The sequence below is a fragment of the Neoarius graeffei genome, chromosome 22 (assembly GCF_027579695.1).
Source record: "Neoarius graeffei isolate fNeoGra1 chromosome 22, fNeoGra1.pri, whole genome shotgun sequence".
Lineage (NCBI taxonomy): Eukaryota > Metazoa > Chordata > Actinopteri > Siluriformes > Ariidae > Neoarius > Neoarius graeffei.
In genome coordinates this window covers 53070622-53088135 of record NC_083590.1, presented here as the reverse complement: position 1 = coordinate 53088135, position 17514 = coordinate 53070622, and the positions used below count along the sequence as shown (strand labels likewise).

The following is a 17514-nucleotide window of genomic DNA, read 5'->3' as shown; positions in this document are numbered from 1 at the left end:
CTCAGTCCGTCGTAAAAGAGCTCAAGCCCAGAGAAGGTGGCGGTGTTTGTGGATATTGTTTATATCTGGTTTTAACTTGCATTTGTGGATGGAGTAATTAACTTTTCACAGACGATGGTTTTCTGAAGTGTTCCTGAACCCATGCAGCGATTTCCATGACAGAATTGTCTGTTTTTAATGCAGTGTCGCCTGAGGGTGTCCAGTGTTGGTTTTCGGCCTTGTCCCCTGTGTACAGTGATTTCTCTGTATTCTCTGAATATTTTAATGATATTATGTACCAGCGGCACGGTGGTGTAGTGGTTAGCACTGTCGCCTCACAGCAAGAAGGTCATGGGTTCGAGCCCCGGGGCCGGCGAGGGCCTTTCTGTGTGGAGTTTGCATGTTCTCCCCGTGTCCGCGTGGGTTTCCTCCGGGTGCTCCGGTTTCCCCCACAGTCCAAAGACATGCAGGTTAGGTTAACTGGTGACTCTAAATTGAGCGTAGGTGTGAATGTGAGTGTGAATGGTTGTCTGTGTCTATGTGTCAGCCCTGTGATGACCTGGCGACTTGTCCAGGGTGTACCCCGCCTTTCGCCCGTAGTCAGCTGGGATAGGCTCCAGCTTGCCTGCGACCCTGTAGAAGGATAAAGCGGCTAGAGATAATGTGATGTGATGTGATATTATGTACCATAGATGATGTGATCCCCAAATTCTTTGCAATTTTACATTGAGGAAACTTATTCTTAAATTGTTGCACTGTTTGCCCACACAGCCTTTCACAGAGCGGTGAACCCCTCCCCATCTTTACTTCTGAGAGATCCCGTCTCTCTGGGATGCTCTTTTTATACCCAATCATCTTACTGACCTGTTGCCAGTTAACATAATTAGGGTTTTGTTTTTTAGAATACACAACTTTTACAGTCTTTTGTTGCCCCTGTCCCAACTTTTTTTTTTTTAAATCTGTTGCTGGCACTAAATTCAAATGAGCATAAATGTTTCAAAAAGCAATAGAATTTCTCAGTTTCGATATTTGATATGTCGTTTTTGTACCATTTCCAATGATACATAGGGTTTCCATGATTTGGAAATTATTACATGCTGTTTTTATTTCCATTTTACAAAATGGCCCAAGTTTTTTGGAATTGGGGTTGCAAACGCACCATTTAATAAAAATTTAGCAAAAATTTAGCAAAAATTTAGCATTTTAGTAAAATTTAGTAAAAATTTAGCATTTTTAAGTTTTTAAGCAATAATAACTGCATAAGTATTCAACCCCCAGGTTCCAGAAGCTCCAGATGAAATGATATTTATTGTCTTAACAAGGACACAACTGACACATAATTGGACTTCACCAGAAGTATTAAAACAGGTCCCAGATTCTGAACAAAAAACACTTTAGTTAAAACTGTCAGTGAGGAGATGGTCAGACTAAAGGAAAGGAGTGAAAAAGATCATCAAGGAGCATTCTAAGGAAGTTAAGGATAAGGAAAGAGTCACAACTTCAAAATATGGAGTAAAATTATGTCCAAGTGGTTCGACATCCCAGTGAGCACTGAATACAACCTATTGATCCAGTGGTCACTTGACTTCTGCTTGCAAGTTTACTTCCGGTGAATGAAGTGGTGGTCAGGCAAACCAATTTGGTTGCCAGCATGTAAAGGGCTAGTGAAACTGTCTCTGACTATTTTTGCAGTTTAGAGGCCAATGCACAGTCAAGATACCTTCAGAAAGTTGCTCTTTGCAATGGGATAGATCCTTACATGTTATCAAAGAAGGACTTTTCCTACAAGTTGGAAAATGATTCATCCGTTGAGTTCCCCTGACATCTCAAACTACCTGGTTCTGCAGACATCACACCACTGGAGCACTGCCTTAAAACCCAGAGACTGATGAGGGAAGCCACAGTGAGGCCAACAGTCACTCTGAAGGACAGAGTACAGTGGCTGAGAGTGAAGGTGCGCCAACAGAAGGGTGCCAGAAGAAACCGTTGCTCAAGAAAAGCCATACGAAAGCATGAGCATGACCCAGCGAATACGTGTTTTTGTGTGATGAAACCAAGAATGAGATGCTGTATTTAGGCAAGTTTCAAAGGACAATGTGTGGTGCAAACCGAACACAGGCCATAACTCCTCAGTTAACCCCATCCCTACAGTGAAATATGGTGATGGCAGCACCATGCTCTGTGGACCCTTTTCATCCTCAGAACCTGGACCTAAAAACAGGGGGATGTTACAAGAGACCCTGCTTCAATCTGCTACAAAAAAAACACCCTTAATACTACAGCTTGGGAGAAAAAAAACTTTTAGCAGGACAATGGTCCCCAACACAAGGGCAAAGCAAAAAACAAAAAAGGTAAAATGTTCTACAGTGGCCAAGACAAAGTGGTTCTACCAAGTACTAGTTTAAAGGAGTTGGAGTTGAATCCTTATGCAAGCAGACGTTCTCAGTTTATATATAAAAAAAAAACCTTCATGACAAATAACGAATTTTGACTTATAAAAAAATATGTACTTAAAGAGCATATTAGTTTGCAATAAAAATACTGGCTGGAGCAATTAAGTATCTTTTCGAATCCAGATGAATCTGAGGACTTAAGGGGTTTCAACACTTTTGCAAGGCACTGTACCTCAGAGATAAGAAGTTAGAACTCAAGTGCATCATTTTCAGTCTCTGTGTTGGAGACTGGAAATGACAAATTATGAACTCTAATTGAATGCAACATCAGTGTCTTGCCAATCTTGTTTGAGTCGCCAAGTCCATGTCGTCCCATCACTTCATAACAGTGTCGGCACAAACAGCCTTGGCAATAATACCCTCATGGGAGACTTCAATGTCTGTTGAGCCATTAATCTTCAATGAACTGAAGGCTGCTCTAAAACTGGTCCATTACTACTTTGTGCCACTGGACTTGGTTCTGAAGGATGCTGTGATGATTATTTAGTGGGCTTCCAATCAAAGGAGTGCTCACTAGATTACAGGAGTGTAAGTCACTATTACGTGACTTACACTCCTGTTACGTGACTTACACTCCTATTACTATTACGACTAGTGGCCTAGTGGTAGTGTGTCCGCCTCTCGATTGGGAGATCGTGAGTTCTATTCACGGTCGGGTCATACCAAAGACCATCAAAAAAATGGTACCTACTGCCATCTGGCAAGGCACGCTGCAATAGAGATGTGCATGGGGAGTTAAACTCTCGTGGTTACCAGAGGACTAGCCCCCCACTGTAACCCTAGCTATGTAATAGGCGAGAGGCCGAGGGCTATGGAAACGGAGATCGGCGCCGCCCGATGCGCCACATACAGAGTGGGCCTGGTTAGTACTTGAGTGGGAGACTGCCTAGGAATACCAGGTACTGTAAGGCGTGGGAAGGACTTTGAAGGACAAGTCACTATACCTGTGTCTGAAATCACTCACTCGTTCACTACTCCCTATATAGGGAATTCCTATACAGGAGGACTATATAGTGAGCTCACTGGTAAAATTAAAAAACACTTTTGGACAGTACTCTGTCGTGCCGGTACTTATGTCATTACTGTCGCGCAATTAAAACGTACCAGATCAGTCAGCTGGTGGGTTCTCAAAATAATAAATACATATTATACTGAGCGTATTTCCCACATTAATCAATACAAAGTACCTGCATCTTTCTTTTTTTTTTTTAAATCAAGGCTGAATACTTTCTTCTTCACCGCTGCCTTTTACTAAATCAAATTTGAGACTTTTAATTTGATTTCTTTCAGTGCGACCGCAATGCATATATTGCTTGGTTAGTGACCATCGGTTGTACACTACTTTTCGTGATGCATTGTGGGATACTTTGAGTGCACTATATATAGAGTGTAAATAATCCTCACTATCGTTTCGGACAGCACTACAAAATGGCGTCCTCACTGTATAGTGCCCTTTGTAGTGAGTAGGGAGCAACTTTGGACTCAGGGTTTGTGTCCCATGCACTCGCCATGTCCTAATGTCTAGAATACAGCAGCACCTCTCATGTGTTTAATCGTTTCTGCCCATACTGGGTCCATTGGATTTTGGCGATTCTGACCCGAGTAAGCTTCTCTCACCTCTGCTTGTAGGGTTTTCCTTTCCCTTTTCCCTTCATCCATGCAGCTACAAGAGCATTAATGAGATCAGACACTGATGTGTGATGAAGTCAGTGTTCCATTTCAACCCAAAGGTGTTCAATGGGGTTGAAGTCAGGGCTCTATGCAAGACACTCAAGTTCTTCCACTCCAACCTTAAAGGAAAGCTCAGGGATTTTTTTTTAACCTGGACCCTATTTTACCATCTCTTTGGGTCCAAATATTTACTTGGGACAAAATCAGTCCATTAGTGAGCTTCTGGTGTTTACAGAAAGGATCCTTTTCCATGTTGTCAGACAATCATTCATTCATACGGTCATGATCAGCTAAATATTCTTACATTATTTTATAAATGACTTCATGAATTCTGTGACTTCTTTTGTAAACATCAGAAAATAGTCCCTGTGCAATAATCAACTACAGACAGACACTGAATGTTGTCTTCCAGAGACCAAAAGAAGAGAAAGGTAAAACCATTGTAAACAGACAAAGCTGCATCTTTTCCATGTTGTCAGACACTTATAACATCATTATAAGTGGAGAAAACCAGTGGTTTACATTGAGACAGATGATTGCCCCATACGATTACATATATTGTGTAGCCATTTTGCGGTTGCCAATGATAATGTTCTGACTCAATAATGGACCAATTTTATTTGTTTTTGTCTCTAGTAAATATCTGGACTCAAAGACATGTAAAAATAGGGCTCAGGTTAAAAAAAAATCCCAGAGTTTTCCTTTAACATACCATGTCTTCATGGAGATCGCTTTGTGTACGGGGCATCGTCATGCAGGAACAGGTTTGAGCCTCTTCGTTCCGGTGAAGGGAAATTATAATGATACAGCACACAGACAAATTTTATACAATTGTGTGCTTCCAACAGTGCGGCAAAAATTTGGAGAACCACCACATTTGGGTTCAGTGGTCAGGTGTCCACATACTTTTGGCCATAGTGTAAGTCTTCTTGAAGAATAACCATCTTTCTGCAGCACACAAATACCTTGCATTTTTTCTCATATGGGAAAACCAGTCCAGCCTCAGACTTGCATATTACTGTAAATTCAGCCAACTTGGTAGACTAAAGCAAGAACAGTGGGGAGTATGAAGAGGGAAAACCACTCAACCACCCTTAGCAGTATGTAGCCACTAAACCAAAAAAAAATGTTTAAAACAGCAGGGTGTGTCTTACTCTACAGATAACTGATAAACTACCTTTAGAAGCAGAATAGACTGAGTTTTAGAACTGGTTGGATTAAAAAAAAAAAAAGCCTATAAGGCCTACAACAGTATGTAAGAGCTGAAGAGATTAAGCGTACCATGACTGAAACGGCCTAAACCAGCAAATATGTCCTCCATGTCCTGTAATATTCGGCCAAACAGCTGTGGCTCCTGGACGTGCATTCCATTTGGCCCAAGATGAAAACCAAATCTGAACACATCGTCAAACCCGTCCAAGTAATTTTGATGAAATCCATCCTCCACGTCATCGTCATCGTCGTCATCATCATGAGTCAACCCATCAAAGAAGGGCTCCCTGCCAAGAGAAGCTCAAAGTTGCCCTTTAAATAATAATAATAATCATAATAATAAAACCTAGCATTTTCAACATGCAGTGACTGAAAAATAGCTGTCACATTCACATTATCTGTAGCCGCTTTATCCTTCTACAGGGTTGCAGGCAAGCTGGAGCCTATCCCAGCTGACTACGGGCGAAAGGCGGGGTACACCCTGGACAAGTCGCCAGGTCATCACAGGGCTGACACATAGACACAGACAACCATTCACACTCACATTCACACCTACGCTCAATTTAGAGTCACCAGTTAACCTAACCTGCATGTCTTTGGACTGTGGGGGAAACCGGAGCACCCGGAGGAAACCCACGCGGACACGGGGAGAACATGCAAACTCCACACAGAAAGGCCCTCGCCGGCCCCGGGGCTCGAACCCAGGACCTTCTTGCTGTGAGGCGACAGCGCTAACCACTACACCACCGTGCCGCCAAAAATAGCTGTTAGTAATACAAATCAGAAAAAGTTGAGATGGTAGGGAAAATGCAGATTAAAAAAAAGAAAGCAGTGATTTCTAAATGTACTTTAAGTTGTATTTCATTGCAGACGGAATGAACCCAAGATATTTCAAGTTTTGCTGGTCAACTTAATTTAATTTGTTAATATGCATCCATTCCTGTGTTTCAGACCTGCAACACATTCCAAAAAACGTTGGGACGGGAGCAATTTACAGCACGCAATGAGGTAAAACAAATAATGATGTCAAACAGGTGATGTCAACAGGTGACTGTAATCATGATTTGGTACAAAGTCAACATCCAGAAAAGTTGTAGTCTTTGAGGAACAAAGATGGGCCGAGGATTGATCGATTGATTGATTTTATTTAGTAAAATAATGCACAAAATACATAGTGTGCATTAAGGTACACAGATAACACAAGAAAGTGTAGAACACTTATTTCCATTGTGGTCCAGCATCTCCAGGTCTTTTTTGGAAGAAATGGACACCGTGTGCTCTGGACCAAAGACAAAAAGGACCATCCAGACTGTTCCCAGCAACAAGTCCAAATGCCAGGGCGTGTTATGGTATGGGGTTGCGTCAGTGCCCTTGGAAAAGGTAACTGACACTTCTGTGATGGAGCTTTAATGCAGAAATGTATATTGAGATTTTGGAGGAACGTATGCTGCCTTCAAGATGACATCTTTTCCAGGGGGATTTCAAAAAGACAACGCAAAGACACATTCTGCACACATTACAAAGGCCTGGCTGTGGAAGAAGACAGTGTTTGTCCCCTCCGTCCCCAATAGAGACTGTGAAGAGAATTTAGAAATGAAAAATGACAACGACGACCCCGTACCGTTGCACACCTTAAGACTTGTTTGCAGGAAGAATGGGACAAAAATACACTGCATCTCTGCTGTAACAAACTCCTTGGGGGACGTCCAAATAGTTCATTATACCGAAAAATTTGTAATACTGAAATAGATCCACTTGTCGCACAAACACTCGTGTTCTATGCAAAATTTTAGGCACATTATCCTGATCACAAATTTCTCCTTCCAAGTCACTATCGCAGTTCACTGACCGAGTTAAAGGATCATGAACAGAAACGATAACTTCATCTGTTATGGAAATGACAGAGGTTACTGATGTTGTCAATATCCACCCACTGACTCGCTATGTTTTCTAAATCTTCACCATTCAGTTCATTCATGTGCTGCAAATCACGAATGATGTCATTTAAGTCGTGCCGTGGGGCTGAGAGGGTATAAAAATGCCAGGACGCTTTAACTAGGTTTTACAGCATCAGCAGACATTTCATCCTTTTATGGATCTTTTGATCACTGTTCTTGATAATTGTTAGTGATCGACACCTAAGCGAGGCTCACCAAGCCTTTGTTTTATGGCGTTAACTCATCGTTAACTTGACTGTGGACTTGATTACTTATTGATTGTCTCTCGTGGGAAAGAGGAGTGCAGGGCTCAGTGCGTTATGCAAGCAGATGAATGACGGATGTAATTGCAGGAATAGCTTTTATTTACAAAGAGGCAGGCACAAAGTTCAAAAACATAAGACAAAGGCAGGGATGTGAACCAGGCAATGGGCACACGAGGCACAAACAGAATGGTGGAGGCAAAGACAAAAGGCAGAATCCAAAAACGCCAAACAAAGTCAAAACCAGAAAGTCAACACACAGATACAAGGCTTGGTAACGCAAGACAGTAAGTACAGCATGCATACTTCAATTTTGTGTTTAGACAGTGCTTGTAAGTGCACACTGTGATTGCGTGCATACGTGCATAGTGCTGTAATTAGTCCTAATGGTGCTGCGCGCTTCAAGTGGCAGCATGCATGGATGTAACACAATGTTTTGTTTTGAAGACACGGATTCATTTTCATTAAAGATGGGGGACACGAACTTGGTTCCTGATTTGTGAAAGTTCGTGGTAGAAGAGTTTGTTACAGCAGGGTTGTAGTGCAACACCCGAAACGCTTCATCACCTGGTGTCTTCAGTCCCTAAACATCTTTTCAGTTTTGTGAGAGAGTAGCAACATTATAAAGTGGTAAATGATTTACTGTGGGCGGCACGGTGGCATAGTGGTTAGCGCTGTCGCCTCACAGCAAGAAGGTCCTGGGTTCGAGCCCCGTGGCCGGCGAGGGCCTTTCTGTGCGGGGTTTGCATGTTCTCCCCGTGTCCGCGTGGGTTTCCTCCGGGTGCTCCGGTTTCCCCCACAGTCCAAAGACATGCAGGTTAGGTTAACTGGTGACTCTAAGGCCCTGTCCACACGGCAACGGATTCGGGTGAATCCGATAAAATTGTTTATCGTTTCGGCCTGGCGTCCACACGGCACCGGCGTTTTGGGTGCCCCACAACGAAATCTTTTGAGAACGGGTTCCAGAGTGGAAAGATCTGGCAACGGCGCCGTTGCGAAGTCGTCTGGATGAGTAGAACGGATTTGTTTACGATGACGTCACAACCACATGTGCTTCACGCCGGGTAGAAGTGTAACGAACTCGATGCGAGTTGTCAACAAATCCTATAACTTGGTTCATGAAACGCGCTTACAAAATATTTTCACTGTGAATATTTATTGTGTAATGGTGCAGAGAGAGAGAGAATAGCCCTTAGGGCAGAGTCAATCCCGCCAGCAAAAATAGGGGAAAAAAAAAGGAGTGATCTCACCTCTTCAGATGTTGGTTTAAGTCCTACAATACATTCCTCAAAAAGGGCGTAGAAGAACAAATTAATCCATCAACGTGTAGCATTCAATTTATTCCAGACCATTAAAGACGCCACCTTCCACGTAGAATCATACGTCATCCTCGCCGCCATACTGGATGGGTCAAAGCGGAGAATAAAGATGCCTCATTCATGTGCTGCGTTTAACTGTACCAACAGGTTTGCCGTCCAAACGAGATCACATGGGATTACCTTTCACAGGTGAGACTGGAAAAATACTTTTCATTGTATTTGGTCATTATAATGTAATTTTACGAACAGATTTTTCTGACTTTGTGGCTAATATGAAGTCTCGCGCATAATAGTTTATGCGCATGCGTCCTTACTTCTTCTATTGTTCTGGTGTCTCCGAAGGGACCGTCTTACAGCGCCCCTAGAGGTATGGCATGTGTATTGCATCGTTTTCAGCAAGCGTTGCGTTGCCATATGGACCTGATATTTTACTGATCCGTTGCCCATGTGGACGCGATATTTTTTTTAATAACATCTCGTTGTCGTGTGGATGTAGCCTAAATTGAGCGTAGGTGTGAATGAGAGTGTGAATGGTTGTCTGTGTCTGTGTGTCAGGCCTGTGATGACCTGGCGACTTGTCCAGGGTGTACCCCGCCTTTCGCCCGTAGTCAGCTGGGATAGGCTCCAGCTTGCCTGCGGCCCTGTAGAACAGGATAAAGCGGCTACAGATAATGAGATGAGATGATTTACTGTCCCAACTTTTTTTTTTTTTTTAAATGTGTTGCAAGATTGAGAAGTGAATTTTTTTTATGAACAAATTAATTTATTTATTCATTCATGAGGTAAAACATCATATAATGTGCTGCTGTACTGCTTTAAAGCTCAATACTGGTCAAATATTTGTAAATAATCACTGTTTCCAGTGTTAATTTCAACATCCACTCCCAACTTTTTCTGATTTGGGCTTGTAGCTAAAACTGAGAGTACTTGGACATCATGCTACATTTGACTTGCATCAGAAATGTAATTTGTGCATTTGAGCTACACTATACGGCCAAAAGTAAGCAGATCCCTGACCATCACAACCACACGTAAGCTCTCCAAAACCAAGGGTATTAATATGGAGTTGGTCTGATATCAGAGCAAGGAGGCCTGAGGCTGAAGGATCATCAACATTTGTTTATCCGACCCCATTTCTTTTCATTCATCACCAAACATGTAGAAAAATTAAATGTTATTTCCTTGATTTTATATGTAGGAACAAGTCACATACACAAAAAAAGATGTGCTTTCAAATAAAATAAATCAGAAGGTGGTTCTGGGGTCTTAAACTTTGTCGAAGTCAATAACATTTGATCACCTTAAGTGTTAATGAGGTGATTATCTAATTGAGTCAGTGTAGCACTTCATTCCAAAATATATATATATATATATATATATATATATATATATATATATATATATATATATATATATATAGGACATTCCACCGAATGGGTGCCATTTGCTTGTTGTACCACTCCCAAATTAAACTTAATTTGTTATATCTTTTCAACACTGATTATAATAACACACATATTTAACTATTCAAAATGTGTATTGGTCAACCTCAGGCTGTGTTACAAGGTTTGGAAGTCAAAGATGGCTGCATTTTTTTCAGTCCTGTTACCAAAACTCTGAAAGTAACAGGACTGAGTTTTTAGCCTAGGATTAGCTAATACATGGAATTAAGCCACATGGCGTCATTGCTAATAGCATGACCACACTTAGCACATTCTAATGAGTTACCAAAAATCTGTATTTTTTAAATAAATATCATCTAAGAAATAATTTAAGTAACAGGACAGTATGTTGACATTGACCTTATCAGTCAAAGTTAAAAAATCATCAAATATACAGAAAAGTAAATGAGAGAACTAACTTTTGGTCTTCCCATGGCCTTCAGAAGACACAACTGATGTAACTTCCTGTTGAGCATGTGATTTATGGAATGTTCCAAATTTGCCAGATAGGGTAATATGTTTGGGTAACAGGACTGAGTGAAAACCCAGGGACACGACTAAAATGCGCATTTTAACTAAGATATTGTGGATTTCTTATGAAAAAAAAAAACATATTTAAACCATGGATAGGATATGGAGTCACACAACAGTGCAAAAGAAATACTGTTTCTGAAGGATTTTAATCATAATATTTCATAGTTAAGTATAAAGCTAGAGTGCGGGGACAGGTAACACATGCTATTTTTCAGTGTTTTAGGTAGCTTTTATTAATCCTTACAATTATATATCTTAAATTTGAAATCAGATCAATGTGCAGGACATTCTGCGCAATAAGGAAATGTATTTTAAAGTACATTTTTATGTGCATTTATACATATAATTTTCTAGGGATGGACACACTATACAGTGGTGCTTCAAAGTTTGTGAATCCTTTAGAATTTTCTATATTTCTGCATAAATATGACCTAAAACATCATCAGATTTTCACACAAGTCCTAAAAGTAGATAAAGAGAACCCAGTTAAATAAATGAGACAAAAATATGATACTTGATTGTTTATTTATTGAGGAAAATGATCCAATATTACATATATGTGAGTGGCAAAAGTATGTGAACCTCTAGGATTAGCAGTTAATTTGAAGGTGAAATTAGAGTCAGGTGTTTTCAATCAATGGGATGACAAAAGGTTACAAAACCATCTCTAAAAAGAGTTTGGACTCCACCAATCCACAGTCAGACAGATTGTGTACAAATGGAGGACATTCGAGACCACTGTTACCCTCCCCAGGAGTGCTTGACCAACAAAGATCACTCCAAGAGCAAGGCGGGTAATAGTCGGCGAGGTCACAAAGGACCCCAGGGTAACTTCTAAGCAACTGAAGGCCTCTCTCACACTGGCTAATGTCAATGTTCATGAGTCCACCATCAGGAGAACACTGAACAACAATGGTGTGCATGGCAGGGTTGCAAGGAGAAAGCCACTGCTCTCCAAAAAGAACATTGCTGCTCATCTGCAGTTTGCTAAAGATCACGTGGACAAGCCAGAAGGCTATTGGAAAAATGTTTTGTGGATGGATGAGACCAAAATAGAACTTTTTGGTTTAAAGGAGAAGCGTTATGTTTGGAGAAAGGAAGACACTGCATTCCAGCATAAGAACCTTATCCCATCTGTGAAACATAGTGGTATCACGGTTTGGGCCTGTTTTGTTGCATCTGGGCCAGGATGGCTTGCCGTCGTTGATGGAACAATGAATTCTGAATTATACCAGTGAATTCTAAAGGAAAATGCCAGGACATCTGTCCATGAACTGAATCTCAAGAGAAGGTGGGTCATGCAGCAAGACAACGACCCTAAGCACACAAGTTGTTCTAGGGCAATTCCAGCGTTATGGACGTGACACTTGAACTCAAAATGGCAACAAATGACCCAGTGCATGTTTTATTGTCTCCCAGTATTTAAACAGGTGTTGCATATTTTAAGGCTGTACCATACTGGAGAAGTGATAGAACAAGAACAATTCCCATAGTACATCTAGGGCATGCCAGAAAATGCCAATAAAAGATGCGTTATGGATGTGACAGAAAAAGTATCACTTTTCTTGGGTGACTGTACATTTTTATCAAACTCTGAAATCGTAAACCTAATGTTGAAATGGAGATATCCGTTTGATAGAGGGGTCCAAGGTGAATATTAAAAAACCTTTGTTTAAAATATTTTGTATTTCATGCAGAGTTTCGGAAGGAAAAGTCAGCGTTATGGATGTGACGAAATTCCGTTACGGATGTGACGCGTCTGAAATAGACATGGCATATGTTTAGAAAATCAGCAATTTAACCACCATAACCCTTTGAAAAACTCTCTAAATATCAGCTAAAACTATCAAAGTTCTTAAATAATATTTAGGATGGCTATTGTTTTGCTGTTTTGTGGATTTTAGCATACATTTCTGTGGCTTGTGGGAATAATATAGAATTGTACATGATCAAAGTTGATTTTAGCTTGGGGTTTACATTATAAGAAAGAAAGACTGACAGTGACATATTAGGTTGGTTACAAATTGGTTCAACTTATTCACATCTGTAAAATACAGGCCTAGGTGAGATCTCTGGGAGTGGTTTTGATGTATTACATGTTGCTTTATTTTTGCATGGTGAGGTTGACATTTACATGGAATTGCCCTCTACCAAAGAATGGTTAAAGAAGAATAAAGTTAATGTTTTGGAATGGCCAAGTCAAAGTCCTGACCTTAATCCAATCAAAATGTTGTGGAAGGACCTGAAGCGAGCAGTTCATGTGAGGAAACCCACCAACATCCCAGAGTTGAAGCTGTTCTGTACGGAGGAATGGGCTAAAATTCCTCCAAGCTGGTGTGCAGGACTGATCAACAGTTACCGCAAACGTTTAGTTGCAGTTATTGCTGCACAAGGGGGTCACACCAGATACTGAAAGCAAAGGTTCACATACTTTTGCCACTCACAGATATGTAATATTGGATCATTTTCTTCAATAAATAAATGACCAAGTATAATATTTTTGTCTCATTTGTTTAACTGGGTTCTCTTTATCTACTTTTAGGATTTGTGTGAAAATCTGATGATGTTTTTGGTCATATTTATGCAGAAATATAGAAAATTCTAAAGGGTTCACAAACTTTCAAGCGCCACTGTGTGTGTATATATATATATAATATATTAATGGTGGTGTTAGTTGTTGGCTGGTGTGTGTTAAAAGCAGCTGTTTGAAAATACAAACTTTAGGTTGATTTCTAAAGGTCACCTGTCTGTCTCTAAGCTGAACTCTGTAATGAAGGGCTGTCTGTCTGTCTGTCTGTCTGTGAAGGGTCTCACTCATCCAGGTCAGAGTAAACCGGAAGTGCTAAAGAAGGCAACTGCACTTGCTTGAAATTCTTTAAAGTCCAAGAATCTAGACTTGTTCAAACAAGTCCAGTTGGCTTCTTTAGCGCCTCCGGTGTAATGAAGGACTCACCTCCGCCCAGCCCCGCGGTATCCGCCCCCTGGCACCCCGAAGAACCCGCGGAAAAGATCAAAGACACTCATTTAGCGTTAAAAACCCTGCGAGCTCACAACAAACAGCCGGAAACTGCAGACTGTCAAGTCACGTCACGTGATCACAGTGATGACGTAACAGAGGAACAGACTGGAATTTTTTTTTTTTTAGACTCCAAATTAAAGCTTGTTGGCAATTAGGATGGTTGATAAATACAGAAAATAAATGTTAATAGAGTGAAACGTTACATTTTCCATCCATACAGGTATTCAACCGGATGCAAAAATAAAATGGTCCGATCCGGCCCCCCCTCTCCTGCTCGGAAAATTGGGACGGTCCTCAACCAAACAATCAACATGGCGGCGCACAGCGGCGCTTCTGACTTTCACAATCACCGAGAGGATTTATCCTGTGGCAGAGCTTCTAAAATAAAGATTTAAATTTGAGGTGGATCAGTGTTCCTTCTGCAGTAATGATGATGAAACACTGGAGCATTTGTTTTATTTATTTCCTGTTTCTCATTGTTTTTGGTCAGGTATAAATAACTGGGTATCACTTAAAATTAATCATGTTCCATCCTTTGAATTCTCATCTCATTATCTGTAGCCGCTTTATCCTGTTCTACAGGGTCGCAGGCAAGCTGGAGCCTATCCCAGCTGACTACGGGCGAAAGGCGGGGTACACCCTGGACAAGTCGCCAGGTCATCACAGGGCTGCACATAGACACAGACAACCATTCACACTCACATTCACACCTACGGTCAATTTAGAGTCACCAGTTAACCTAACCTGCATGTCTTTGGACTGTGGGGGAAACCGGAGCACCCGGAGGAAACCCACGCGGACACGGGGAGAACATGCAAACTCCACACAGAAAGGCCCTCGCCGGCCACAGGGCTCGAACCCAGGACCTTCTTGCTGTGAGGCGACAGCGCTAACCACTACACCACCGTGCCGCCCCTCCTTTGAATTCTATCATATTTATTTTCTACATGGATAATTTGCCCTCTTCTGTTTCAGACATCTCATCTCATCTCATTATCTCTAGCCGCTTTATCCTGTTCTACAGGGTCGCAGGCAAGCTGGAGCCTATCCCAGCTGACTACGGGCGAAAGGCGGGGTTCACCCTGGACAAGTCGCCAGGTCATCACAGGGCTGACACATAGACACAGACAACCATTCACACTCACATTCACACCTACGCTCAATTTAGAGTCACCAGTTAACCTAACCTGCATGTCTTTGGACTGTGGGGGAAACCGGAGCACCCGGAGGAAACCCACGCGGACACGGGGAGAACATGCAAACTCCGCACAGAAAGGCCCTCGCCGGCCACGGGGCTCGAACCCAGGACCTTCTTGCTGTGAGGCGACAGTGCTAACCACTACACCACCGTGCCGCCCTGTTTCGGACATTATTAACATAATTTTATTAAAGAGTAAATATCATATTCACTGTGCAAAATGGAGAAAGTGTAAGCCCTCCTTCCGAGGGTGACCAGATTTCCCGAGTCTGAAACCGGGACACTTTTGCGCGCGACCATGCTCGTGCTCGCACACCTTTTTTTTTTACGTAAACGTGACACTCAGAGACAGGGCCGCTGCTAGAAATCTTGGGCCCTATGAAAGATTACAATTTAGGGCCCCCCCCCCCAGTAAAATTTTCAAGCTCAAGCAACTGAATTTGAAGTCTGTTTTTGGCTGCACTTCTACTTTACTATGCATGTGATCAGCTACCTAGCAAGTTTAGGTGATACAATTATTTGGTATATGAACGTTTTAAATGCAGAACTGTCAGAATTAGACTGAATAGACTGTTGCCTTAAAATGAAAATTCCATGATATATATGGAAGATATATATATATATATTTTTTTTCTTTTATGAGCAACTATTATTAGGCCACTCAGTAGCCTATGGAGTTCATTCAATCCAATTTAAATGTTTGTGTTAAGAGAAATTGCATGCATCACTGTATCAGTATGGATTTATAACATACTGTGTGCACATTATGGAGACTCCAGAGCCATCCAGCAAACATCATCAATAATCAGGATTACAAAATGTATTCCTTTGTCTCCTCCATTTATTGACTTATTGTATGTGATCAAATGTATGCCTTGATGAGTAACTACACTAGTTTTTTGATACAATTACAGAGTGCACTGCAAGAAATCCACTAAGTGTTTTTGGTTTCTTTTAGGCATCACACATTTATTAGAAAACACAGCAAATGTTCAAATATTCAAGTTAAATACTTAGCAACAGTATCAATAAATCCACACATGAACACTAGCAATGATATCTATGACCACAGCTAATGTGCAAAATATTAAAGTTAAATACTTAACAATATCAACAAATCCACACATGAACAATGGCAAAATATCTAGACTTAATTATACAATAAAGATACCTATGAAAAAAGGTGATTTTTTTCACACACAGTGTGATATCCGGACTTCATAATTCATCGCTCCTGCTTAGCAACTTCTAGAAGGCACACCTCTGTTGCGCACATAGAAAAACTGCCAGCTGCTCTAAGCTGCGCTAATAGCGGCGCTGTGCACACACGGAGCTACACATTTCACTGTCCCGCGCCCAGAATCACACTGTACCATTAGTAAAAAGGGTGGAGGGGTGAAATGACAATATCATAAATAATTCAAGGAAAACCACTACACCACCATGCCGCCCCAATTCAAGGAAAATGTTATAGCAAATCATAACCATGTATAATTTACATATTTTAACAGATGAAATGAAATATTTTATTTCAAAAACTTACACAAGGCAATACTATTAAAATAATATTAATATCCCTCACAGGCCCCCCTGTCAGTACCAGGCCCTTAGAATCATCCTAACTTTCCCCCCCTAGCGGCGCCCCTGCGGAGAGGTGCTCTTATCATTTTGTTGAAGCTCACATTTATCAACATCTCACATGAAATAAAACAAACAGGCATTTTGTTATCTAGTAGCATAGTGGTATACAGATCAGTTAAATAATGGTCAGACAACAGATTTTGCAGTGGCGTGCACAGACATTTTGGGGGGCAAGTGCTCTGGGGGGGAAAAGGGCACTTTTTTGCGCATGTGGAACACCTTATTATAAAAGTCTGAGATTTAACCCTCCTCTTGTGTTCGGGTCGCCACTGACCCGTTTTAGTTTTTAAAGGTGTTAAACAACCACTTAACGTTAATTTATTACATCAAGGCTTTTTGACTTTGCCAGGAATCTCTAGTTGAACAAAATAGAAAAAGAAATTTTTGTTTTCCTAAATCTGAAAATGGTCTCGCAAAAAATATAATACTTATGTGCAGTTGTTTCTGTATGCGACGGGCTACTTCACGACAAAATAATTACAGCTTGGGCTTAGAGGGCAAACAATACATTTTCACTCGATTCATGTGTTACCTGGCTGGTGGGGCAGGGGAAGAGCTGACTGACTGCCCGATGTGTTGTCTGCGCTACGACAAGGCCGTGGCTTCCAGGACGCTATGCTGCTGCAACCTCACATTGAATGCACTGCACGCTTGTTCACGTGACAGAGCAAGAGAGACAGAGGTCCGGTGTGTGTGCGGAGGGGGCACACATCGGGACATTATTTTCACACACGCTTTTAATGCCGCGGCTTTTCTAAACGATCATGTCGACATAGGCCTCAGTAAACTGTAAAAAAAAAATTCAAAAGGGCACTTTTTTGGACAGAGGGCAGAGGGGCAGGTGCT

The 17514-nt window shown here is 41.3% G+C and overlaps 1 protein-coding gene across 1 annotated transcript in view; it reads right to left on the bottom strand.

The window, feature by feature from the left end:
• Window positions 1-13892, bottom strand: part of hax1 (HCLS1 associated protein X-1) — a 31434-nt gene extending 17542 nt beyond the window's left edge. Inside the window, exons 1-2 of the mRNA XM_060904960.1 lie at window positions 13764-13892; window positions 5385-5602 (exon numbers count right to left, since the gene is read on the bottom strand). Of these exons, the coding sequence (XP_060760943.1) occupies window positions 5385-5602; window positions 13764-13834 (289 nt within the window). The 5' untranslated portion in view covers window positions 13835-13892. The remainder of the gene's footprint in view (window positions 1-5384; window positions 5603-13763) is intronic.
• Between the last annotated feature and the right edge of the window lie 3622 nt (window positions 13893-17514).